The sequence below is a fragment of the Indicator indicator genome, chromosome 8 (genome assembly GCF_027791375.1).
Source record: "Indicator indicator isolate 239-I01 chromosome 8, UM_Iind_1.1, whole genome shotgun sequence".
NCBI lineage: Eukaryota > Metazoa > Chordata > Aves > Piciformes > Indicatoridae > Indicator > Indicator indicator.
The window spans coordinates 33,754,146-33,781,464 of NC_072017.1; the positions used below are offsets into that span (position 1 = coordinate 33,754,146).

General features: G+C 42.7%; 1 protein-coding gene across 1 annotated transcript in view; it reads left to right on the forward strand.

Moving 5' to 3' along the window:
- Positions 1–6,833: 6,833 nt before the first annotated feature.
- The window catches only part of MTTP (microsomal triglyceride transfer protein), a 29,509-nt gene continuing 9,023 nt past the window's right edge, over positions 6,834–27,319 (forward strand). The window contains exons 1-12 of the mRNA XM_054383144.1: positions 6,834–6,894; positions 11,850–12,037; positions 13,088–13,231; positions 15,213–15,320; positions 16,027–16,143; positions 17,351–17,490; positions 18,340–18,490; positions 22,237–22,394; positions 23,219–23,387; positions 23,910–24,017; positions 24,997–25,206; positions 26,261–26,472. Of these exons, the coding sequence (XP_054239119.1) occupies positions 6,834–6,894; positions 11,850–12,037; positions 13,088–13,231; positions 15,213–15,320; positions 16,027–16,143; positions 17,351–17,490; positions 18,340–18,490; positions 22,237–22,394; positions 23,219–23,387; positions 23,910–24,017; positions 24,997–25,206; positions 26,261–26,472 (1,766 nt within the window). The remainder of the gene's footprint in view (positions 6,895–11,849; positions 12,038–13,087; positions 13,232–15,212; positions 15,321–16,026; positions 16,144–17,350; positions 17,491–18,339; positions 18,491–22,236; positions 22,395–23,218; positions 23,388–23,909; positions 24,018–24,996; positions 25,207–26,260; positions 26,473–27,319) is intronic.

Here is a 27,319-nt window from a genome sequence, read left to right on the forward strand (position 1 = left end):
TGTGACAAATATTTCATTTAAAGCAAGCTTTTCACTCACCAATTCTGTCAGAAACAAAACAACAGCAAGAGCGTCATTAACAAGAAGTCCAATTAGAACAAATACCACTCCACATCTACCATAAACCTGAATAAAGAAAAAAACAAGAGACCACCTTGTTTTGTTTTAAGCTAGGTTGGTACATCTGCAAACAGTAACACATAAAATAGCTGAGAGATTATGGGTTTATTCAAACCATGCCTAAAATTCCGCCTGTTACATCTGCAGCTATTCAACAGTTTCCAATTAAAAGCTTTGTGAAAACACAACTGCATAGAAGTAGAGAAGTAAAGAATCATACTGGATAAAAGGAAGAACATTATCAGTACTATTTTGTGTACACAAACTATCCACAAATACACAAACAGGAAAAAAAAAGCTAAAGAGGTATTTTGTGATACAGTTATGGCACCATGTTAAAAAAAAAAAAAAGTATAATTTTAAAGAGATTAAAGCCGTTTTGAGGGGGAAAAATTTGTTAACAAGCTGTACCGCTTGGCAATTAATTTTTATTTCTTCAGAGAAGGAAAAACATTGGCCAGCTACTGATACATGCCCTGCCAGTGGGCAAAACACAGCTAATATGGGGATGAACTCAGCAAGATGCTCTACATTCAAATCAATTACAATTATACAGTCTCCTTTCCAGTGCCAACTATTTTTTCATGTTGAAAACACGAAGATGTTGAAAACCACATAGTTTTTGAAAGAGAGCCACTTAACAGCATTGCATCTACAGAACCAAAACGCAGAAAAAACGGATCCCCTAGCTTCATCAGCAACACAGCGTGAGGAAACTAGCCAAAATACAGAAAACTTAAGCGTTTTAGATAACACCCCGAGATGAGAGCGTAGGGGTGGGCTAAGACAAAAGGTCCAGGGAACAGAGCTGGTTGTCGGTGCCACACGATGCGGCCTGGCGCGGCACAGGTGTGTCTCCAACCACCGCTGAGCACACGCCCAGCAGGTGCCGAGTTCTCCACATCCATCTGTGTGCGTAGACACAGACGCATCCATCTCTGTGTGTGTATATAGATATGTACACATACACACACGTATCTATGTATATGCACATTATAGATAGAGAGACGCGCCCGCTATTTTCGCTCACGCGCTCAAGCACCTCACGACTGCACAGCACCACAGCCACCCCCCGCCCGCAAGGGCCCGCAGGGGTCCTCCAGCTCCCCACTGGCGGCAGCGAAAGCCGAGCGTGGGGAGAGGAGGTCACGATTCCCAGAGGCCGCCGGGAGGCCGCCATTTTTCCTTCCTGCCCTCTGAGGAAAGCCGAGCCCCAACCTCAGCTTCCCCCCCACCCTCACATACCAAGGGGTTACGGACGCGGCGGAACGATCGGCAGCCACAACATACCCACAAGGCGGCCACGCACGGCGGGCGGACGACTAGGGAAGGAAGAGACGCAACCGCCTCCCGCGCGCACGCGCAGCCGCCGCCCCGCCCGCCGCGACTTCAGATCCCGGCGGGCAACGGGCGGGGGGTTTACAGGGCGGTAAGGGGCGCGCCGCTGAGGGGTGTCGAGTCACACAGTCACGCAGAATCACGGAAGGGTTAGAGGGTGGAAGCGGCGTCTGGACGATCACCTAGTCCGACCTCCCTGCTAGAGCAGGATCACCTACACTAAATCACACAGGAACTCGGCCAGAGGGGTTTTGAATGTCTCCGCAGGTGGAGACTCCACAACCTCGCTGAGCAGCCTGGTCAGGGCTCTGCCACCCTCAAAGTCAGTCACTTTCCCCTGAGTTTATGTGGAAGCTCCTGTGTTCCAGGTTGTGTCCATTGCCACGTTGTCCCCATCTGAGAAGAATTAGGCTCTGTCCTCCTGATACTTGCCCTTTAGCTATTGATAAGCATTAATCAGAGATCCCCCACTCAGTCTCCTCCAGGCTAAACAGCCTTTCCTCACAAGGCTCCGATCCCTCATCATCTTAGTGGCTCTCTCTGCTGGACTCTCTCCAGTAGTAGCTTGCACTTCTTGACCTGGGAATGACAGCATTACTGTGGGATTGTTCCCTTTTGGCCAGCAAGGGGCTGCTACCCACGGTGGGACATGCAGGCAGGCAGAGCTGCACTTGTCTTTGTTCTGGGAGTTTGCACTAATTACTGTGTTCTAACTCAGCTCTGGTTCCGCCTGCAACAGCTTCCAGCCAAATAAAAAAAAAGGAAAAAGCTCTAACCATAACAACTGCTCAACCAGTCCTGAGCTGGTTTGGTTTCTCATTTTTGCATCATTGCTTATGACAGACTCTTACAAGCAGAGGGTGTGGTGGCTGTGCTGGCCCTGCCATGGCAGCAGATTGAGGGGGGGTGTGGGTGGATGTCATGGGCAGGCTTTGGGGGGCCTTTGAAATCAGTTGGAGCAGGTATTGGCAGGGGGGCATGCTAATGCCTCTGCTGACACCCGTGAGGAAAGCTGTGCTTCCCCCCTGCTTACAGCTGCAGTGGCTCCATGGGATTAAGAGGAGCGAAAAGTAAGAAAACCTTATTTTTATCTGATGGTTTTGATGACACTACTGAGTTCACACAGGGGCCAGCAAAGTATTTTTAAGTGGTGACATTCCTAAGAGCAGATTTCTAGCTCCAAAGGTCCTTCAGCAATGCTGTGCTCCTTCTGCCCCCTAAAAAGGGGTATGTGTGCCTTCATGCTTCATATTTTTAAAGGCTACTGCCAGTTAGCTTTTATAACTCTCATATCAATATTCAATGAAGGACAACATTCTTTCACCTTCAGATGACTTCATGAAAGAATGCTTTCCTAGTACAGGAGTAATTTCTGGAGACCAGGATTATGTTATATGGGAAAATGTATTTTGGACAGCCTAAATATGTAGATATCTGTTTGCCCCTGGCTAAGGAAACACACGTAGTTAACAAACATACGAGTACATGCTACCATAATACCCTTTTCATCTGCATCAATGTTTATCTCAAGTTTCATTGGTTTCAAATATACACTGAGTGCTGGTTTCAGGTTTACTACAGCTATGTTAAAGTCACAAAACTGTATGGTGTCAGTATAGGAAGACACTGACCTTTAACTGCTGTTGGTATTTAATATTTGCTGTAAAAATTAATTTGCGATTCCTGTTCCCTGCATTGCTTTAAAATTAGCTGCATTTGTACTTGCTTTTGCTAGCATCTATTTAAAACCTCGCTTATGTTACTATTAATATCTAGCTTTACACACCAGCATCACAGAAGTCCAAATATGACACTGTTTCTATGAAGAATCCTTCATTTTCTTTTGCTCATTAAAAGGCTGCAGAGCAGTTACCAACAGAAGCCCATTTGCTTGCTTGTCTTCTCTTTTCAAAAGGTCATCTAATTACTTCATCTAATATTCATCTAATAATGTGCTTTTTCTTGGAATGAAGAAACTGCTTAGGCATTTTGATGTATAAATCTGTTCTTCTCATACTGCGCTTTCTGAAGGAGCCGAATCGCTAATCCAGACCCCTACGATCTCAGATACCAATACAACCATAATGCAATGTTTTGTGAAGCCTGCCAAGTGGTGTTATAGCAAAATGAAGACCTGAGCAGCTGCAAAGATTGAGGAAGAACTGTCTAAGTGAGTTTCATTCATGCCATAGCATGACTTTTCAGGATGCTCATTCAAATAGTGAATTCACCCCAGGAACAGAACAAACTCAATACCCCATAGTTTAAAACTGCATATCAAAGCATTTTGTACAAGCAGCACTGTGATTCAAGATCAGAGTTTGGAGAGTGAGCATGAGGAGTATGGAAGCCTAGGTGTGGACACAGACATCACTCTCTGAACCACATCTGATTTCAGCACTCTTGAGGTGAATCTTAGGATGCAAGTGACACATGCAATTCACCTTTAGTCGGTAGCTTGGTTACTCACCCTGTACCCCGTGGCAGAAATGTCTTACTCACCAAAACAGTGGGAACTGAGGCTCACAGGCACCAGCTGAAGAGCAAAAACAGACATGGTGCACAGAGCTGAAAGTTTGAGTTGAAAACAGATCTTCACACTGTTGCTTGTGAAGAGAAGCAAAAACTCCACTTTCTTGACCTCAGAGGATGTGAGGAAATCTCATTAGTTTTATTAGGTCATATAAAGATATGAGCCTTATAGTTTGGACTCTGGAAAATGTGCAGCAACAGGAATACTTTGACCCCAGTACCTATGCCAGCATGGCGTGAAGCATATGTTAAGGGGCTGATCCTGCAGCCTCTGTGTGTAATGGACTTTGGTGGGCACAGCATTGTCTTTCATTGCTGTAATTTCACTTTAAGGAAGTTACTGCTGATTTCATCTGGCCATAACTGAGGTGAGGCTCAGGCCTTCTGCTTTTAAGACATTTGAACATATGTACCAAACCAAGTATGTGTTGTGGGTATGTCTGTAGGTGCATATATAAGCACATGGAAATGTGTGTACACCATTCCTCTACATGAGGGTCACATCCCTAGTTCTCTAATTGATGCTACTTCAGTAGTAGTAGTATGCTGATTTACCTCAGCAGGGGGTCTGGCCTCTGATATTTTAGTGTTTAAGAGAGGTCTTCTTTTAAAATTAATTTTATTTCAAAGAAGAAATACATTTCTTGTGAACCAAGAGTATAAGAAGAGAACAGATGCTCTTCTTCAGAATTCAGACCAATGTAGAATCACAGAATGTTTTGGTTGGATGAGATCTTTTCGATCATCAAGTCCAACCATTAACCCAGCACTGCCAGGTCACCACTAAACCATGTCCCTCAGAACCACATCTCCACAGCTCTGAAACCCCTCCAGGTATGGTGACTCCACCACTGCCCTGGGCAGCCTGTTCCAGGCCTTGACAACTCCCTTGGGGAAGAAACTGTTTCTCATGTTCAAACTAAACCTCCCATGGGGCAACTTCATTTCCTCTTGTCCTATCACATGTTCCCTGGGAGAAGAGACCAAGCCCCACCTGGCTCCAATCTGCTTTCAGGGAGTTGTAGAGATCAGGAAGGTCTCTCTTCAGCCTCCTTTTCTCCAGGCTAAACAACCACAGTTCCCTCAGCTGCTCCTCACAAGACCAGTTCTCCAGACCCTTCACCAGCTTTGTTGCCTATTCCTCCTTGTGAGTGAAGTGTGAACATTGCGTTTCCGAAGCAGGATCCATACCTCTGGTCTCGTTGTAGGCAGAGTTGGTTTTGCATGCTGATAGTGTCCTTATTATTCTGAGAAAAGGACAGGAAGCCTGGCAAGCTCCTTGTTTACCAAATGCAGCAGGAGGATCTGCTGGAATTCTCAGCCTCAGTCCCTTTAATTCAGGAACATGTTACAGTCTGTGCTGGGGAAGCAGCATAAATAACCACAGTCTGGGGAGAAGCAGTAGCAGTCCCCAGGCTTTCCTACTTCTCCCTCCCCCGTGCATGCACACACCCAGAGCACACAAAAAGTGCCTCAAGGGGATTCTATAAGAGATGAGTGTGAGCCAGGAGCATTGGTGAGAACCTGTTTCTCACTGCTGGTTGATGACTGACATCCATGGTGCTTGGCTCCTCTTTTACCACAAGGCAACAAAGAAAACATTTATATTGCTGAAGGTGAAGGCTATTGTCACCTTATGATCCCTTACTAATACAGAGGAGCTAGTGGCAGAAATGGCCTATTGGAAGCAGCTAAACACACCTGTGGTGGCACTGGTTCAGCTGAGGTGTTTGTAGCTTGCAGTCTTGTTAAACCATCCTCTAGAAGTGGAGTGAAAGAGCATGGTGATGGTTCCTGGGTGTGCCTCCTTTACTAGCAGGACCAGATTCTCCCCCCTTGCAGATCCAGGGAAGCTTCATATGCCAGAGGAGAGGATGCCCCCTCGCAGGCTGTGACACCCTGGGTGTGCCACGGAACACAGTGGGATGACCTACTGCCCCACCATCCCTGGATGGACAAGGAGAGCCTTGAGCAGCCCTGTGGCCATGAGGCTTAGTGTGAGATGGCCTGACATTTACACTCAGAGGAAATAGAGAAGCATGTGGTTTAGTCAGCTGGAGGCTTACTGGGTGAGGTAGTGAAGTGAGCATGAGAAAAGAAAATAGGAGAGGCAAGGAGAAAATAGTGGTGAAAAGGATAGCTTGGCTTGCCCTGCTCTCAAACCCAGCCAAGCAAGTACTCTTACAGAGATGGGCCAGAGTGGCTGGTTTGTATCATCTTTTTGGTCTCTAACCTCTGCTAAGTAAGATGGGGGCTGGGACTGATAAAATAAAGATAAATTATTAGGTCTTTTACACTATAGCAGGATCTGACATCACATCTGAGTCTCCATCACTTTTTGGGATGGCACTGATAAATCCCATGTGCTTCTGTTTCCAGAAAGACCCTTAAAAAGCATCTGCCTCTGGGGTTGATCACAGCGTTGATACAAGACCACTAGTGGAGGCAGTGGTCAAGATCTGACCCCTGGCAGGAGCAGACCCAATTAGCCTCTCCTTTAGACACAGGAGTGGCAGGATCTCCTGGTCCTGCCAGTGCTGGAAGATGGGCTCCCCAGCTCAGGAGTGTAGCTGTGTGGGCTCAGTATTCAAAACTGAAAGCCGAGGTGATTGATAAAATAGGGCAGAAACCACCAGTCACCTTAGTCCTTAATAATTAACTGGAAGTCCTTTAATGAACTTAGTACCTGAGTGTGGAATTTGGAATCTGACCTTTACTACATCTAGATAAACAGTGTGGCCGACCCAGCAGCTCTTTCTGCAATCACCCTTCCACTCTCAGCAGCTCACTTCGTGGAGGCACTCACACTTCATGCTGCAGTCAGGAGCTCAGAGGAGTCCATCATGATTCTTCTTACTGTGCTGTTCCTTTGCATCATTTCCACCTACTCAGCTTCTGTTAAAGGTAGGTCTGTACTGGGCTTGGTTCATCTTTTGGCTTAGGGAGGGCATAACCAGCGTGTGCATGCAGTTCTGTTTTGCATCCACAATTATCATCTTTAGTCATTTGTCCTTGAGTAAAAAAAAATATGCATTTAGTAATTACAAAGTTCTAAGTGCTTGTGGCGTTCATGTCAGAAGAGGAGATGGAGAAGACAATTATTTTCAGGTGTACTGGGCCAGTGGCGTGAGCCAGGAGACTGAGGATCTTGACCTTGCTTAGTCAGGCCATGCTGTGGGGGCACCAACTTGAAACAGACTATTCGCATGCTCAGAAGTTAAACACATAGAAGTGCTCTGGTGGAGCAGAGCCAGGAAGTGCTCAGGGCTCTCCAGGTTTCAGCTTCTGAGCAGTTGACTCAGCTACCTCTGAAGTCAGTAACAAGCATCCCATTAATTTCACAGGGAGTTTGCTCTGCAATAAGTCATGAAAACCTGGTGTCTGCACAAGCCCTGGGAGCAGGGCTGTACTCAGGTGTCCTGACAAAGGTCAAGGGTATTAAATCTGGAGGCTGCCCACTTCAGCAGTGCTAGTGTATGAAGCAAGGAAAGGTCTCTTCAGTAGTGGCCCTTTATGTACAACCTGGCATTAAATTTAGAGGAGCAACAACCTTAAAACATGAATCAACATCTAGTTTTCAGTTTAATGAGGATGTCCTCATCATGATGAGAAGCAGGATTAAAAAGGCTGTAGAAGTACTCTCATGGGTGCTACCTCCTGCTTCCTGGAAGGGATCTTCCTCCCTCTCTCTGCACCTCCTTACAGTTATATTCTCCTTACAGCAGAGAAGTTTGCAGGTAGTTCCTCTACCCATGAGTGTATTTCAAGGGACTGCCAAGTAATGTTTATGGCTAGATACCAACGTGCCACATTTCTGCCACATTTGCTTTTCCCAGCTTATCTTTAATATCAATCAAGCAAAGCTCCTTCATGGTGTGAAGTAATATTTGCCTGTCACTTTACATCTCAGGGTACTGAACAAATATTTTCTCAATTCATCCTCCCTTCATCTGTCTTGTGCAGAGAGACTGAGAGCTAAATTACTGTCCTAGTGTCAGTGTCAGAGCTGGGATCAGGATGAGTGCTTTACCTTTCCACCTGTCCATGGTGCCTTTTGGAAATAATGAAGGAATATTCTTTTAAGTCAAGGAGATCAGCACACACAAAACTTTCCTCTTACATTTCCACCTGAAATATCTTTTCAAAGAAGTGGATGGGTTTTGCTTTTTAAAGCTATATGGTATCACAAACAGTGTCAAATATAATTTATGAAGGTAGAGCCAGCAAGTAGTTAGAGATGCACATGCCAGGCATGCCATATGTATTAATAAAAGGCACAGGACTTGACAGCTGTCTCTACCCATGCAGTGTAACCTTCTGTATTATACAGTATCATGATTTAATTATAGACTTGGCATGTTACCCTTAATGACAGACACTTAACATTACTAGTCAAGCTATGTGTTATGCACTCCACCTTGAAAGCAGGCACTTCTGACCTCAAGAGAGCATGGCTGGTTGCAGTCTTTATGTCCATCTCTGCTCCCTTCCTAGTTAGTGGGATGTTTGCCATCAGCTGAAATGGCAATGGCTGTAGAGGTGGAAAGCATCCCAGTTCTGTGATAAATACAAAGGAAGGAGCTTCTAAAGGCAAGGTTTTCTTTTAAGAAAAGTTTCTATTACAAAGGAAGGAGCTTCTAAAGGCAAGGTTTTCTTTCAAGAAAAGTTTCTATCACAAAGGTGCAGGAATATTCTTTTAAAGATGGTACTCTTCATGAAAGGTAGCATGAAAATTTAGTTATGTTATTTGCATAGTTCTCTGTCTCTCAGCCACCAACATGCTCCTTGCCTCTCAAACTGACCATGCCATCCAATTGTCTTTCCTGGATTCCCCATTTCCACAGAGGAAAAAAAAAAAAGTGCTAACTGCTTTGAACTGCCTTCAATACTGCCTTTTCCCTGCTGCTTCTCTTATTGTAATCCACCACTAGGTCATCTGTTTTCACCAGTGACACTAGTCTTGCAACTAAATGTGTCTTCTGCCCTGACTCCTGCAGTGTTTTTCATGTATGAAATGGTGAATACTTTCAGACTGCAATAAGTCCTCTAGCTCCTAGAAGTACTTTGCAATTATTAAATCTCTTCCATAATATTTGTAGAAAGCTGCTGCATCATTTGCTCACGTTTCCTTCATGAGGGAACAGCTCTTTTGCATGTAGGGAAAAGCAATTGCTAAAAGGGAAGAAGTGGGAAGGAACTCTTTCAAAAAGGACAAAAACATCTGTAGGAAAAGGAAGAGGAAAGGTGAAAGGTGCATTTAACCAAAAGGAGGGAGCAAAACTACAAACATCCACCTCATTTGATTAGACACATATCTTCCAGCAGCTAGATAATTTTTTGTTGGATGTGCATATAATCCACACCACCTAGTTGATGGCATTCATAAAACCTCAGCTGATACCATATCATTAGCATTGCCATTTCTGGTGCAGATGAAGGACATTATGAACCAGGAAGCAATCAACCCTGAGGTAACCAGAGGTGTCCCTTAAAGGTACAGCCACCTCTGGGCAGGCAGCGAGCACCCTCTGCTCTCAGGGGCGATGTAGCTTCAAAGCCAATAGCAGTGTGGGGAATTCGTGCTAAGGAATTCAAACCCGAAGCAAACCTGAAGGAACGGTTGTACACCTCCTGAGGACGTTTTGAAGCAGACACAGTAGACATGCAAACCCAAAAGAGCTCCTTTGTGCCAACATGAATGCTTCGGAGTCCCTGCAAAAAAAATCAGCAGTTCCAGGTTTGAGCTCTCACATGGACAGAGGCTGCTCCCCCTGGGATCACCAAAGCCACTGCGTCACACCTCCGGCTGGTAGAAAACGTGAGGCAGTTAAGCTCTGTGTAGCTTTGCCAGTTTACGCAACTTGCAGACCGAGCCTGATAGCGTCATCATTTTTCTCAGGAAAAGGTTCTTTGAAGCTGACCTTAATCTACTGACCTATGACATCTGAATGCAAAATCTCAAACACCACCCCCCCACCCACCCTCCAAACCAAAACAAACAGGGTTTTTTTGACTCCTTAAGCACTGCAGAATATAGCCATCCAGCCATGGTGGACCTACACTGTGCATCTACCTAACTGGGATTTAAATAAGAGAATGAAATAAGACAAGACCCTCATTTTCCTTTTTTTGAGTGCAGTGATTTGAAATGATTCATCAGAGTGAGATAAAACACCAAGGAACATGAGGTACACCAAGATAGCGTGTTGATTCTCTGCGAGGGACTTTGAACACACTGATTACATTATGGCATGCTTGAGAATTTGTCTGAGATGTTTTGATAGACTTTTCTTCTTCTTTTTCATTTCTTTTTTTTCCTGCACTTGTCATAAGACTGACCTGCACCTCCCCGAGGACAGCACTTTGCTTTTCCTAGATTAACTCTGTTGTATAATTAGCATTTCTGCTCTGTGCCTCCTGACCTCCATGAAGAAATTCACCATGGACTCAGTGGTGCAGCATTCGGGTCTGAGAGGCTACTGCCATGGTGCTTACAGACAGCACCTAAGGTCACTGCATGTGTATTTGCTTTGCAGATGTAAGAGCACTTTGTGCACAGCCAGCTTCTCCACCCTTCCAGTTTTTCTTGGGTGGAAGAGACATTTGTAGCCATTTGCACGAGAGGGAAGCCCCTGGAAACAGTGGAAAGGGATGTCATGTATGCCTGTGGTGACAAAATATTTAAAAGGGTGTTCAAGAAGAAATTGATTTTCCTTAGCCACAGATTTTAGGAGGCTGAGTAGAGAGTTTTGACACTGGTGATACACATTCCCCACAAGGCTATGCATGAGAGAAAAGAAAGAGAGTTGTTAACACAGATGGAAATGGCAACATAAACTGGGTATGCAAGTTGCATTTATGCTAGAATTTGGCTGTTATATCCCTTTAAATACAGAACAGCAGAGTCACAGCTATATGGGACAATTATTTAGTTTAAAGAGTAAGGGTTTAATTATTAAATCTAAAAAATATTTCCCCAATGTTTTCATTACATTCATGTCACCCCTTGGGCAAAGCTCTCAACAGAAAGATTCATAATAAACACGCAGAGAACAATTTTTGTTGGCTGCAACAGATTACATCAATGCATTTCAAATTACTAAGCACACAAATTTAACGAATAATTGCAGTACTTTGAGCTGCAAATCATTTTGGCTTAATTTCTAATGCTAATACATCCAAAGAAAAGGATTGGACTCTCTTTTACTTATGTGTTGAGCTAAAACAGTGGATTTTGTGGACACCTTGTCTTAAATTTATAAGAACAGTGTCAATTTGATCACAACCTCCCCCCCACCAAACAGCTCCTTCAGTGGGACAGCCTCTGTAATCAAGGGTAGCAGGATCAATCTCATAAATCTTTTGGTGGAATTAAAGTTGGAAAAAGAGAAGGCTAAGGGGAAACCTTATTGCTCTCCTAAACTACCTGAAAAGAAATTGTAGAGATGCTGGTGCTGGTCTTTTCTCACAGGTAATTAGTGACAGAACAAGAGGGAATGGCCTCAAGCTGCCACTGGGTGGGTTTAGACTAGACATTAGGAAAATTTTTTTCACATAGAGAGAGTGGTCAGGCACTGGAATGTGCTGCCCAGGGAAGTGGATGAGTCACCAGCCCTGGATGTGTTTAAAGGTCATTTGGATATGGTGCTTGGGGATATGGTTTAGGGGTGACCCTTGTAGAGTAGGGTTAATGGTTGGACTTGGTGATCCTGAGGGTCTTTACCAAAATTAATGTTTCTGTGATTCCTGTGTTTTTTCTAAAGGTGTTGTGTTCGGTTTGGTTTGGTTTTTCTGAGAAAATGACAGATTATGTGAGTTAGTCAATTCTAAAACATCATTTGCTTGTCTTTTCCAAACAGGGCACACCACTGGACCAAGCTTAAATAATGACAAGCTATACAAATTTGATTACTCAGCTGAAGTGTATGTTGATTCAGTGAAAGCATCACTGCAGAAAAGTGCAGGGTACCGGTTTTCTTCTGGTGTGGATGTCAACCTTCTGTGGAGAAATCCTGAAAATGATGATGACCAGCTGGTCAAAATTACGGTAATTAATGCTATCAGACAACTGATGGAGAGGGTCCAGAGGAGGGCCACAAAAATGATCAGGGGGTTGGACCACTTCTGCTACGAGGACAAGCTGAGGGAGCTGGGGGTGTTCAGCCTGGAGAAGAGGAGGCTCCAGGGAGACCTAAGAGCAGCCTTCCAGTACCTGAAGGGGGTTACAGGAAGGATGGGGAGAGACTGTTGACAAGGGCCTGTGGTGACAGGACAAGAGACAATGGCTTCAAACTAGAGAAGGGCAGATTTAGATTGGATGTTAGGAACAGGTTCTTTCCTATGAGGGTGGTGGAACACTGGAACAGGTTGCCCAGAGAAGTGGTTGAGGACCCTTCCCTGGAGATATTCAAGGTGAGGCTTGACAGGGCTCTGGACAGCCTGATCTAGTTGGGGATGTCCCTGCTGACTGGAAGTCGGACTGGATGACCTTCGGAAGTCCCTTCCAGCCTGGACCATTCTATGATTCTATTCTATGATTCTAACTTAAAACATGCCCAATCTTTTCTGTATTTGTCTTGCTGCTAATATAATCTTGAAGAACTCATTTTTCAGAAAACAAACTAAATCTTTTATTCTTCTGTAGTCTCATGAACTGAAACCAGCTCCTTTCATAAGCAGATTCCTACTGAAAAAGAATTTACAAGAATATATCTAACATCCTAATCCAGAGAATTTCCTGTACTTTGAAATTGCCTCATAGAGCTTCTATAATTTCAAATGACTAGCATGCAAGCACCTACCTGAGGAGCAATAGGTTGTCTGAAGTCCTCAGTTCTAGCTGCAAATCATGACATTTTCTAAATACAAACTGGGTTTGGTACTTAAATTTACAGCGAGTTTTTCTGCCAGTTATTTCCCCAGTGGTGAGTGTCGATTTCTTTTGACAACATAGACATGGTAATCATGAAAGATTAATGATCAGATCTAGAAAGGAAGAAATCAAAAAGACGTTATAGGTGATTTAGTTTGTCCAGCCTACCTCAAACCAATGCTATACTGCTCTCTACATGAATTTCCTCTGCTTCTGCTTTGATAGATAAGGGATGTTCAAGTTGAAACTGTGAATGAACGTCCAGCTGATAAAAACATCTTCAAAGGAAAAAGCACAGAGAAGATCATCGGGAAGAAATATCTGGAAGCTTTGCAGAGGCCCATCGTTGTTGAGCTAGCCCGTGGAAAAGTAAGACACTGGGTTTTAAAATTCAATCCCTCAGGCAACCTGAGACAAATCTTTTCTTAAAGGCTTGGAGAATTTACCAATTCACTATCCTCTCAGCGTTCTTCATGTGCCACCGTGCCCTGTCTTTCTATATGAAATGTGGTTGTTTAGAACAGACTATAATTCACCTGTACAAGACTGCCTTCCAACTCAAGCCTTTTGTGTGTTGAGAACACCATACAGTATGGAAGTAAAGAGCAGACTGGCCACAAATATATGAGTACACCCGTAGATGTGTGCACAATTGCTGTGTAAGACTTGTGCTGTTGACTGCAGAGAGGCCAGGATTTTCTAAAAGCAGCAATGGAGATACAGTTTTTCATGAGGGAGGTTATAGCAAGTCTGTGACAAACAACGTTTAATCATTTTAAATCCTTATCAAATAGCTTGCTTATATACTTCAGTGTCACCTGCAGTTAATAAGCTTGCTGCTGAAAGGGGCAGCCTTTCATGTTCTTGTTCTACTGGGAAAGTATTTCCAAAAATCAGAAGAGAAGGGGCAGCAAGCAAGCGTGTCTCAGTGTGCTCCTGGGTTTTACAGCCTGCCCCGAGAGACCACCAAAGCTCTCTCCCACTGCAGGACCTCCTATGCCAAATTGTTCTCAGAGTCCCAATTTTGCTCAGGAGGGAATTCAAGTAAATCCATCTCCCGTTCTTTTTTCCATGAGAAGCTGCTCACTTGTTCCCATGTACTCAGCCCACTGCTGTGGCCAGGAAGCAGCAAAGCTTGAGCCATGGCTGTTCCAGCCTCCTCTCCAGGCTCCTTCACCCTCTTGTTGCTTGTTGTGTTAAGCCAACAGCCCTCCTTGCTCTCACCTGTGCCCTGAGAAATGCTTGGCAGGTGGGATGTGGGCAGAGGCACAGGGAGAAAGAAGGAAGGTTGAAGGTCACACTCCCTTTTCTCTTCTGCAGAGTGGAGTGAGGGCTGTGACATTCTATCCCTGCAGGATCTTTACCTCCTGCTGTAAATAGGCACTGAGCACATACCCTGGCCACTGGCTCAGCCTGCTGAATTGCAGCTGCTATCAGGCCTGCTCAGTAACTTTCAGACTCAGCCTTGTCATCAGTTTTACACCACATAAAAAGAAATGAGTCTGCACTGATTCCCAGCTGTACACATCCCTAAATGAGAAGAGAGCTATCAGAAGAACACAGTCAAAATACATCTGCTCCTAATACATGAAGCAGTTCACATGCTAACATTGAGATATAGTATTAAAAACTTGGGGTTTTTTTCCCTCAGGTAATAGGGTCTGTACACTCCTTTTATGATTTTTCAGTGCTGTGATACTTTCATCCCTGGCACATTGATTCACTTTCCAGGGTTGCCCTGAGATAAGATGCTGATTGTACTCACAATTCCTGAAAAAAAAGCGCTTTTAAAGCACCTTGAATGCAAAGTGGAGGTGCAAAGTCTTGTTCACAGAGGAGAGGCTCAAGCTCAACAGTTGCCATGAAGTGCAAAGGTTGTAACGTATTTGACACGTCATTTAAGTCATTCTAACTGTGATTTACCTCTGATTCATTCTGGGTTTGTGTAACCTCTGATTAAAGTGCAATAGATATTGTGCCCCTGCAGGAAGGCTTTATCTGAGGATTATGCAGAAAAAAATAGTAATTTGTGAAATAATGCAAAGTGTCCCACTTCCTGTTTAAATTCTGTCTGATTAACAGGAGGAAAGATGCTCACTGCAGTGAAACTGTGCTTAGATACAGCTGAAGCCCAAAACACATTTGTAGTGTTATCAACAGGCCCTGCAGCCCCTGGAGTTGAGTTAAATAATGTCAACAGGTCCAAATTCAGCTTAGCAATTCATAAAACATTATTCAGCTTCATAATTCATAAACCAGAAAGAAGTAAAAAGTTTTTCTAGACAGGAGCCTCACTATCCCTTTCTCTTTTAAACAGATTTGCTATATACTTATTTTTTTATTCCTACAGGTCAAAAACTTCTACTCCTATCAAAATGAACCAGTTTTTACTCAGAATATTAAGAGAGGTCTGGCTAGCCTTTTCCAGCTCCAGCTGCACTCTGGTTCTGCCTCTGAGGTATGGTGCTCTTATCTGGCAAGATAGCCATCATCAGAGAAACAGACAGAGCCCACTTTGAAAGGCAGAGCTGTGTCTCCCACTGACTTCAGAAGGAATGAACCATGATAGGAATCAGCCTTCTGATCACATTGAGGTTGGGGATGTAAGGACAATCTTACAATTATTTGGTGACAAAAGTTAAGTTGTTGCAATTAACATAAAGAATTGGTAAAATCAATTGGATTTAAAATGCTGATTTGAATTTAGCAGAATCTGGGAATAAACCAACTCAAACCAGGTTGCTATAAAAGAGATTATACTGATGTTTTAAAGGTGGTTGATTCCTAAACTCAGGTCAATGGATTAGGCCATTTTAAATCACAGTAACCACACAGAGTTAGTAATGGTTTAGTCACACCCATTTAACCTGCATTGTTAAATTTCTACAATGGTCCACATAAGAAAAGTGGGAATTTAGCTCAAATTCTTGAGTATACTGCCAGCTGCTTCTGAAATTTGTTTGTTTAAAAAACATTGTCACTCTCCTTCATAGCCACCTAGTGAAAAGTAGCCTTATCTGTCCAAAGCAGGTAGTTTGAATCCTTTTTGTCTATCAGTTTTTAAGGTATCGGTGTTTCTAACAGTGGAGAAAATGGTTCATCTTTGGTAGATATTCTGGGGTCCTAAAGATAAATTCACCCCTAACCTAACTCTTCCTTCAAAGGTGGATGTTTCTGGTAAATGTGATACTACTTACAACGTGCGGCAAGATCAAGTGACTAAAATAAAAGCCCTGGACTCCTGCGAGAGAGAAAAGCATGGATTTACCAGCCACAACCCGGTATGATTCCTTTAACAAAACAAAATCTGTTCTGCCTCCTTAAAACATATTCTCAGTAGCTCTTACCCATGTTCTCAAAAGTGCTTTCTTTCCTTACAGAAAGCAAATTCTACCTACACGTTTTGTGACGTTACTGGCACAAATTTCATAGGTAGCATCCATGTGGAGAACAGGGAATGCATTCTCCTCTTGTTTAAACCACCTTGGCTCAGCTGACATTGAGTACAGCACACACATAGTTGTTGGATCTCAGCCATGACATATTTTAGTTTATGTGGAGGTTTACAACACTTTTGTCCTGGCTGTCCTGAATTTTTAATGGATGCAAGGCTTCTTTTTCCTTTGGAAGAAAATACTACGTACAGCCACAGTCACAGTGACCACAGTAACCTTTTATTCAGCTGCTAAGTCACAGCATTTAGAGTACACAATAAATGCTAGGCAAGATGCTGACTCCTGAATGAAGCCCAATCAGGCTTGCCTGGAAGGTCAAAGGCTTCCCCAATGCACAGGTGTAGTGTAGGAGACATGCAGGTGTAGTGTAGGAGACATGCTGTAGCAGAAACTGAGGCCCTACTAGGGTCCTCCACTGCTAGTAAACACCTTTCTAAGCAGTTACTACTGAGTGCAGGCTGGACACATGATGAAGGCAATAGGATTCTCTGCATCAGAAACTGACCTTTCTCAGCTGAGAGAAGTGCAAAGGTAGCACACATTCTGTTAATAAACAGCTTTACCACTGTGGCTGAATTCCTGATTTTCACACTTGTCACAAAAACAACATCTTGTTTACAAACAGATCAAAGCAAGGTAGCTTTGCTTCCTGGGTGTGAACATGACATTCTTATTTACCAGACATCTCCCTGGAAAAGCTTCTCATCTTATTGAACGTATATTTTTAACTAAATATATTACTGAGCATTTACTTAGTTGCAGCCTCTGCTCCATAACTTCCTCCCATTCTCCTCTTTTTTTTTTTTCCCCTGCTACAATCTCAATTTGAAACACATGGTGCAGTAGTGAGTGGCTTTTTGTCACAGAATGAATTTTTGAGAACCTGGTTTAGAGGCTTAGCTTGAGGTGTTGTCATCCCTAATGGCTCTATTTCATTGTGAGTCTTGCCCTGATTCGAAACTGTGAACTCATTTCTTACTCTGCTGTTTATTCATTGGTCCTTTTTTTCTGTTTTCTTGTTAATTATTTTCAGATTTTAGATGTCAGTTCAAAATCCACATCTGCCACAACTTATGTGCTGGAAGACAGCTTCATTAAATCTGCTAAGGCGGAAGAAAATTATGTTTTTATTCTGAATGCCCGACGAAAAACAGGTGCCAAAATAGTTTCAAAGTAAGTTGGGCGATTTGACTGTCACTGATGGTAGCAGGACTAGTGTTCAAGTCAGTTTGTATGTGTATATCTTATAGCATCCATATCTAAGGCTGTAAGCTTTCTAGGTAAGGACTTAGGTATCTTTTGTACCCATAAGACACCTAGTCCAATTTTGATTAAGGGCTCTACCATACTGCAAATAATAACTGATACCATTCATAAGAAATCAAATGAAAACAGATGGAATTGGCCAAAACATTTTAAGCAACCCGATTTCTAGTATGTAAAGTTCAGAAGTATAGGAAACAAGTATGGGAAGGAAACAATGGTGAAACCTAGATCTGTGTTAGATTCCAGAACACTGCAAGTCTTGAGATATTCATACCCAATAAATGACTCAGGGGTGTCCTTTGTATTATGGTAATTAGAAGAATGACATTCAAAGTCTCACTTTCCAGATCTTCTTATGAACAAATATATTGGATATTTGAAGGCTGTTTCCCAGGTGGTATAAATGCATACTTTAGAAAGCCTATTATTTAGGCATTTTATGCCATATATCACTAGCAGTAATTCTGCTGGTTAACAAGTTACCTTACAAAAACCCAAAACATAGACTTGCCATGTTCTGAACATTTTAAAAATAAGGTTCTGAGCAAACTGGTCTAGAGTGAGGTGTCCCTGCCCATGGCAGAGGGGTTGGAACTAGATGATCCTTGAGGTCCCTTGCAACCCTGACAATTCTATGATGCTATGATTCAATAAATATATATTGGGTCTGTGGAGGGCTCTTTTGTTTCCTCTTGCCTCTGCATTTCTGCTGTAATGCTTGAGCTCTAATGGTGTGATCCCTGTATGGATACACAGGCAGAGACTGGAACTGAAGTCAGTACAAGCTGGCCCTGGACTGATCGCTGGGAAGCAAGTCGCTGGTGTTATCAAGACCTTAGACTCCAGCTACGTTGCTGTGTCACTAGTAGCAGAACCAGTCAAATCTGAATGCAAAAAGTGCCCTTCAGTAAGTAAACACAGGCATGCTGGATGTCAAGTTGGTAAACTGAGCAGAATGAGTGTGAAAGGAGTTTCTGTCCAAGCAGCCCACCAGGAGAGGTTTAGCGTACCAATATATGCTCTGGAATGGAGAGCATGGTAATGATGCAGTGGTGCTCCACCACACAAAGGTCTACCTCTCACAGTACAACCTTTTTGCTCTTTTTCAAAGATTGAGTGCAGCATTTCTCAAGACCACTCTCTTGGCTTATCTCATCTTTGCCAGTCTTTAGTTGTCAGGAGCTGCTTTCCTCTAGGTAACAGAGTGGTAAATTACTTTTAAGATAGTTGGCCAGTGTTTATGAACAATTCTGTCATGGAGTAGCTGAACTCCTTCTAGAAATTAAAGGTAATTAGCCATTCCTTAGGCAGGATAAACATTTGTGGTAATATATCTAGCCTCTTCTTATAGCCTGACCCTGAAAGAAGTCTTCTATTTAAAAGACTTTATAGGTATCACAAGCATAAAATGGGGCTTCAGTATTCTTGGCAAGCCCAATACTGTTCTCATTCTTCCCCGAAAAAGAAAATAACTTTGGTTTTTGTTTTTCGTTTGCTTGTTTGCTTTTGTTTTGGTTTATACATATATATATATATATATATATATATATATATATATATGTTTAGGACATTTGACAACTACTAACAGCTTGGTACTATAATTGCATCCCCTTTTATTTTACTGATGCTATTCGCCATAAACTAATAGAAGTTGTTATGTTGTTGGTTAGCAAACAGTTTTCATGATATTATCATTGTGAAAAGCATTTAGCAGTAAATGGGAGCATTAATTTAAGGGTTATCATTCTCTGCTTCTGTTCAGCACACAATTTTACCCCCCCAGAGATACTCCGTATAAGCACAAATACCTTACTCTATTGGAACTTGTGGTAGTTATTTGGAAGTATCACTGCACTGTAATAATTAATTTTGTCTAATGCTTGTCAAGCCACAGAGAAGATTGAAAATATATATATTGGGGAAAATGAAATAGAAATGATGCTGCATGCATGCTGGAGCACTTCTGAGCAGGGAACATCAAGGAATCTTAAAGAGAGCAGGGCTGGGTGCTTTTTCTATGACTTTGTCCACTGAGCTTTGTGCTGACAAATATGTCACTTAGAACCAAGCTTGTCATAATAGTTATAGAGATAATTTCCAGACCAAGATAACAAACATAAGGGTATAATTCCAGAGCACTGCCTGGGGCCTGAGCTATGTCATTATAAACCTAATGGCACGATGAGAATGAAGTCCTACTTTCTCCCTGTATTTTACAGTAACTGCTATGAAAAGATGGAGGTCTATAAACAGAACCCTGTATCCAAAGCAGCAACATAACATTTGGTACTCATATATCATCCTATACATTAATGCCATGCTGACATGGCATGCTTGACAGTTTTACATTTTCAAAAGCCCTTTAAAATCATAACAGGTCTTTGTGAATTTAGTGCAATAATAATTATCCTTACTTCACTGATGGCATTACTAGCTTTGGTGAGGTTATGGCCAGCATTTACATTTGAATTTAGGCCTGGGTTTCTGTGTTTAGACAGCATAAAGCACAGGGTTGTTTTTTTTGGTTTTTTTGTTTTTTTTTCAGAAGAGTTCATCATTCTTACATATTTTTTTATGCTCATGGTTCCTACAAGAATAGATAATTGCCCTTTCTGAAATTGAGGTGGGTTTGTTCTGTGTTGTACAGCTAGCCTTTGTAGGTTAGTAATGCAGCTGTCAGGCACTGACATTCAAAATCAACTCCTTCTCAGTTTAGCACCTCTTGGTTTGGCTTGAATTTTACTACAATGCCCACAAGACCTTTAGTCTGATCTCTGTCAGCAGGAGATTCATGTCCAAGCTTGGCCAAGTTTCCACATGAAAGTGCATGCATCTGCCTGAATCACTGAGGTATTCAATTCAAACAGCCATATCAGGGGAATGAGACCCCTTGCAGAAGTCAAGTACAAATGTGGTTTTTTTTTTTAAAATCATGGTCACTGCAGGAGATGGCAGCTGCTCCTTGTAGCAGTTGAATGGTTAGAGCACTCCCCTAAAGAGGAAGACTTGGTCTCCAGCATTTTTTGCTTGAGACGGCTCCAGCTTACATCTCCTGCCTTGGCCATCTCTAGGGTATGGGCTAAGGTGACTAAGAGCAGCACACACAGCTGGGCTCTGCACAGAAGAAGATACAGGATTAATAAGGTTAGAGATTTTTTTGCCTGGCAATGGTGCAACTTCAACAGGGCTAATAGAAAAAGTTCCATAAGTTTATCCAATTTCAGCTTATAATAGCCACACTGACCTTGGTGCTGAGGTCAACAGACCCACCTGTGCCTCAGAGCAGGCACTCCTCCCAGCTGGTCATTAATCCCCAGGAAATATCCCATGTCTCAATCCTTGTTGCCTAATTACTGTTTGATACAGTTGATGGAAGTTGCACTCTGTACTGCTGAATGATACTTCTATTTGTGGGCAGGTTCAATTGCTATTGCCTAATACAAAAGCCATGGAGAGGGGAAGTGTTTCAGTAAAGGTCAAATGCATGCTAGTGCTCTTTCCCACTCAGGAGAACTGCAGTAAACACTGCTGCAAAGAACAGCTGAGTTTTCACCACATAATGTTCTCGATAACTGGAGATAAGAGGCAAAGGCAAGTGAGAGAGGAAAGGTCAAAATACCTGCACCAGTTTTTGGTGGCAGTGTATCTGGAAGGACACAGATAGGTGCTTTGGTACCATGTGAGCTCGTTCACGCCAAAAATGTTGTTTGCAGAATAAATACAGCAACAACATATGAAGAAGCTGATACCTGTTCCAATACCATCTTACCTATCATTTTGTACAATAGCCACAAGTCCCTCCCCATTTTATGCAAAGAAATGGGAATTCATAGAATTAGAATCATAGAATTGTCAGGGTTGGAAGGGACCTCAAGGATCATCTAGTTCAAACCCTCCTGCCATGGGCAGGGACACCTCACACTACATCAGGTTGCCCAGAGCCACATCCAGCCTGGCCTTAAAAACCTCCAGGGATGGGGCTGTCATCACCTCCCTGGGCAACCTGTTCCACTATCTCACCACCCTCATGGTGAAGAACTTCTTCCTGACATCCAATTTGAATCTACCCACTTCTAGTTTTGCACCATTCCCCCTAGTCCTATCACTACCTGAAACCCTAAAAAGTCCCTCAACAGCTTTCCTGTAGGCCCCCTTAAGCTACTGGAAGAATTACTCATGGGACATTTATTCTTGTTCCACACTAACCACAAAATTACTGTCTTCTAAGAAAATATGATTCATTTGTGAATTGGGGATTGTGCGTCTCCCACTTCAATAAAAACTGACTTAGGAGAAATGGGAACAGAAGGGAAACATTGCATTCAGCAGAAAGCACAGTACACTTGCAAGAGAAAAGAATTCACCTTATCCAAGTTACAGGATAAATAATCATGTTTTGTTCCAAAATAGACTGTATTGTACATTATCAGGAAAATACTTAAGTGCTGGAAGAGGCAGCTATAGAAAGTTTGAAAGATATTTGAAAAGATATCTGGGATAGAAAATTCAGTAATACTTAACTAAAGGATGAGCAATCTATGAATTTCAGCCAGTTTGAGCAATAGCTGGCCCACATATCTGCATTTGTATATCTGATTTTGAGAGCTGAAACTATAACCTGAGAGATCTGACATTATGTGAATTATTTTGCAGCTTTCTGAACACTGGAAGAGCATCAGAGAACATATGTACCCTGAAAAACTTTCCAATCCTGAAGCAGTAAGAAGCTTTTTGTCCTTCATTAAGAACACCAGAAAAGCCACAAAAGAAGAGATACTGCAGATTCTTAGAAGTGAAAAGAAAGAAGTTCTGTAAGTCACCATGAACATGCTTTCCAAAGGTTTAAGTTACTTAAAAGTGCAAAAGGGCAAATTGCATGCAAACAGATTCAATTCTACTGATGATGGCCTAGCAATGCAGAACCGGTAGTCAGTACTGACCAGCAGTCAGGAGTCTTTCTTTTTAAAGCTGTGTTTTCCAGCACACTGTTCAGCCACCAAGACTGAATCTACAAGGCAAACATGCTTTGTAGCTTACCCAAGTGTTTGCTTTGAAACACTCTGATTTGTTCTTGGCCATTTGTTTCCTTCAAATGGAATTACAACAAAGCAGGGGGTTGTTTGTGCCTGGATATTGTCCTAATATTAGGAAACTGGGTGTGAACAGCATGCAAGACTTGGAAAGTACTTCTGAGTCCCACTATGGAGTCAGCATCTTTCAAACAAATCATAGCATTTTTTTAACAATAGAAATAAATCTGAGAGCAACTCAGTCAGCTTAGAAGCCTGTTCTCTGGTTACTATTGTGTACATAGAAATAAAACACTTTTCCATTTAAAACCTTGTCCTCTAAACTTTAAGACACTCTGAGTAGTTCTGGTTTGGTAATAGGTTTTTAGTCCCATTTGCATACATTCAAATATTATTATCCAAGTGCATGAATAATTTTTGGAGCTCATCTACCATTTTGAGGCAGGAGAATTCAAAGACACATTTTTTACCAAGAGTAAAAAACTCTCTTACCTGCAAAGGACAGACCTTCCAGCATGTTAGTTTCTTTCTTTCTACATGCAACAAAGTATTTTCATCATTTTCTAGCTCATTGCAATGATATATTCATTTCCACTTCTCTGTAGTCCGCAGATGATGGATGCTGTAACCTCTGCTCAGACTCCAGCATCACTGGAGGCTGTGCTGGACTTTCTGGACTTTAAGGATGCAAGCACTTCTATCCTGCAGGAGCGATTCCTGTATGCCTGTGGATTTGCTTCTCACCCCAGTGAAATGCTCCTGAAATCTTTAACTGTAAGTCAAAGGACAAAACAATTGACTTAATACTCTTGAACCTCATCCCTGTCAAGGAGGAACAGAAGAACAAACAGTTGTTTCCAGTTTTCCTTTCTTCATCCCTTCCAGGGTTCCCTTTAAGTGTGACAGCAGCACATATCCTGGAAACAACAACAATTCATAGGTCCAGAATTAAAGTCTATTTGCTTTGTAAAATGTTATCAGGATCTACTACTTGCAAAACAAGCACAATTCTGAGTGTTTGCAAAACAATTTGACTGCTGCCTTATCAAAGCCCTATCACAATTTAATACTCTTTTTATTTTCTTTTTTAAACATGGCTACAAAATGAATCTACTATTTGAGACACTGAATGTAACTCAAAAGGAAAATGGGAGTCAGTTATTATATGTAACAAAGAGTTTTCTGCTTAGCCTGAGCCCAGGCTGTTGCATTGCACTAATGTTCACAGGGTGAACCACAGATTGTGGTTTGTCATATTTAGATGGAGAGACTAACAGCATTGCTTTTGCATAACAGGATAAGTTTAAGGGTGACATTGCAAATGAAGAAATCAGAGAAACTGTAGTCATTATCATGGGAGCACTCATCAGAAAGCTGTGTGAGAGAGATGGCTGCAAGCTTCCGGTGAGTATCTGCTCTTCACTGCTGGCCACATTCTGGTCTGCAAGAGATGTGAATGTCCCTGTTCATGTTGCTGGGAGAGCATGAGACATGAGAAGAATATTCCCCTCTGTTTTAAAATAAGCTCATAAACTCCTGTGTTTGATAGAGAGGTTTTGGGGTTTTTTGTTTTGTTTTGTTTTTTTTTTTTTTAAATAATGACATCTACCTAGTCAGCTTTAGGCTTGAATCTGGTCTCTTCCCATTTCTGTGGATTTCTTCCAATCTGACTTTGTTTGACAGAGCTTTTTCTCTCTGCCTACTCTGCAGTATTTGCACTGCCTTGTCCAAAAGTTTTGCATGTCCTCACAGAATCACTGGCAAACTCAGGATCTGTTTAATAGTTGCAATCACCTTGGGTTATTTCAGGTCTGTGAAAAAAAGTAACTGATTCAAGAACTGAACTCTGCCCCAAAAATGCATAGAACAACCCAGGAGAAAGGCTATCACCTTGCTCATTGACTGAATATATGCTGGTGATAGAGGATGATCACACAAGGCTCTGCTGCCTGCCAGATCTGTGCTGTTCAGGACTGCAGTACACTCAGAGCACGTGGCCCTTAGGAATCCCTCTTTCCTTCCTCTATTATTTGCCAAGCACTCGTGCAACGTTATGTTATGAAGCACTGAAGAATGCTTCCCTTGTTTCTTTATGTGGGGACATGTTGGCCCTTCAAGTAAGACCTGTGAAGTCTCTGGACTGGGACAGGAGCAGCTAGCAAATGATATATCTACAGACCAGGTGGTGTTGTGGCTATAGCCGCTTTGGTTGTGCTTGAAGGAAGCCATCAACATACAGTTTACAAAAGGCACCTTTGCTAATGCTATGCAGTGATGCTTTGAAACAAAAGCATGCTAGAAACCAGCCCTGCCCCTCCTTCTTCTGCAAGGGAAAATGGCAGATTCACGATCACCATTTAAACATGCTGTTGGTTTTCTTTAGGCTGTTCTGGAAGCCAAAAGGTTGATTCTAAATAGACTAGAGAAGGCTAAGAAAGATGACAATGTGAAGATGTACTTGCTGGCACTGAAGAATGCACTCCTTCCTGAAGCAATTCCACTGCTTCTGAAGTATGCTGAGTCAGAAGGGCCCATCAGCAATCTGGCTGCCACTGCCTTACAGAGATACAATCCTTCTTTTCTCACCAAAGAGGTAAGAAAACACACTGCCCAAGAAAAGAAGTGCAAAAGACTATATTAAATATAAATATAGAATTAACAGAGTTTGTCAGTCCCACTTTTTTTTTAAAGATGCCTCATGTATGGCATTTTTTTACCTCCAGGAAATTATTATACACACTTAATTCCAGCCAGAAAACTCCATACATTCCTTGCTTGCCAAGTCCCAGCTCCCAGTATGCCAGTGCTAGTCAGGCCTTTGGCTCCAGAGTCACACACAGCCATTGAAGGTGGCAAGCAGTCTGCAGAGAAATCTGGGCTCCCTTTGCAAGAGCACTGCCTATGGTGGGATGTGAAAGAGACATTAGGAATATCTGGGCATCTGCATAACCCTTGTTCTTTCTTGTGCCTTCACACAGCCAGAGAGAACACATGGTGTAAGAGAAGGGTAAAATAGCTGCATCTTACCTTGCAGCCTCCAAGAGATGACAGACAACACTGAACATGAGGTCCTGCCCCTGCTGCATTACCCTCATCCATTTCATACCTACTGCTGGCAGCTGTGACCAAGGTGGTCAGGGTGCTGCTCTGCAGTGAACATGCCAGAGGTCATTCTGTCAGTGGGGCTATATGGCTTTCCATGGACGACTCTGCAACACAGATACATCACAATCTTCTTAGGGACATAAGGCCACCACAGGCACTATCTAGAAAAACTAAAATGCAAGATTCTTGGCTTTTAAAAAAGTACATATTCTCTTAACAGTAAAGGAAATCTTACCACTGCCACAGTACTTTGGTCTTAGTGCTTCTACTGAAGCATGGCCTTGCTGTGCAGATCAGCGTGGCAGGCTGTATTTGGACTGTGGCTGAGAACATGACAGATGTCTCACTTGCCTGTGTGGTCACTGAGCTATTCGTGTCTCATACCTTCCAAAAGGACTGTGAAAAACAGGGTGCTGGAAGTACATCCTTATGTATTAGCCTTAGCTATGGAGCTAGCTTGAGCTGATGTTATAAATGAGATTCCAACCTGTACTTTGCCCAGTTATCTGTGGGCACTGACTGATAACCTGTTTCCTGACCAGGTGAAGGAAACCATGAACAGGATATACCACCAGACTCGCAGAGTCCATGAAAAGACGGTGCGGACCACTGCAGCTGCTATCATCTTAAACAGTAACCCATCCTACATGGAAGTGAAAAACATCCTGCTCTCCATTGGTGAACTGCCTCTGGAAATGAGCAAGTACATGCTCGCCATGATCCAAGATATACTTCAATTTGAGATGCCTTCCAGGTACATTAAGTTCAGCCTTAATAAGTACAGCTCATCCTTAGTTCTTTGCAGAAACCCGAAGAAGACATAGGTTCTCATGAATTACTGCTCTAAAATTTAAGGAGAGTATAAAAGGATGCCTGACCTCTACATGCTGATATTACAAAGTAGATCTCTGCCTTTCAATGACATCTGTTTAATAGGCATTCACATTTTCAGAGGTACAAATAAGAACTAGGCATCTAAATTGCATTACTGTAGGAAACATCATCTGTTGGTCTTAATTCTCTCAGTGGGGCCCTCATTCTTATATTTTAGAACCAGTGAACCAGCACTAGAATGGAAATAATTAAAAGGTCTCTCCCTCTTAACACCCCTCAATTCAAGAAAGATCTTGAGTTGCTCAAATATGTCCAGAGAAAGGCAACAAGGCTGGTGAAGGGTCTCAGCACAAGCTGATGGAGCTGGGGATGTTTAGCCTGGTGAAGAGGAGGCTCAGGGGAGACCTTATTGCTCTCTACAATTACCTGAAGGGAGGTTGCAGCCAGGTGGGGATTGGTCCCTTCTCCCAGGCAACCAGCAACAGAACAAGAGGACACACGCCTGAGCTGTGGAGGGGGAAGTTTAGGCTTGGTCTTAGAAAGAAGTTCTTCACAGAAAGAGAGATTGGCCATTGGAATGTGCTGCCCAGGGAGATGGTGGGGTCGACATCCCTGGAGGTGTTTAAGAAAAGCCTGGATGAGGCACTTAGTGCCATGGTCTGGTTGATTAGTTAGGGTTGGGTGATCAGCTGCACTTGAGGATCTTGGAGGTCTCTTCCAACCTGGTTAATTCTGTGATAAAGTTTCAAGCAAGACCTTTGCTTGCC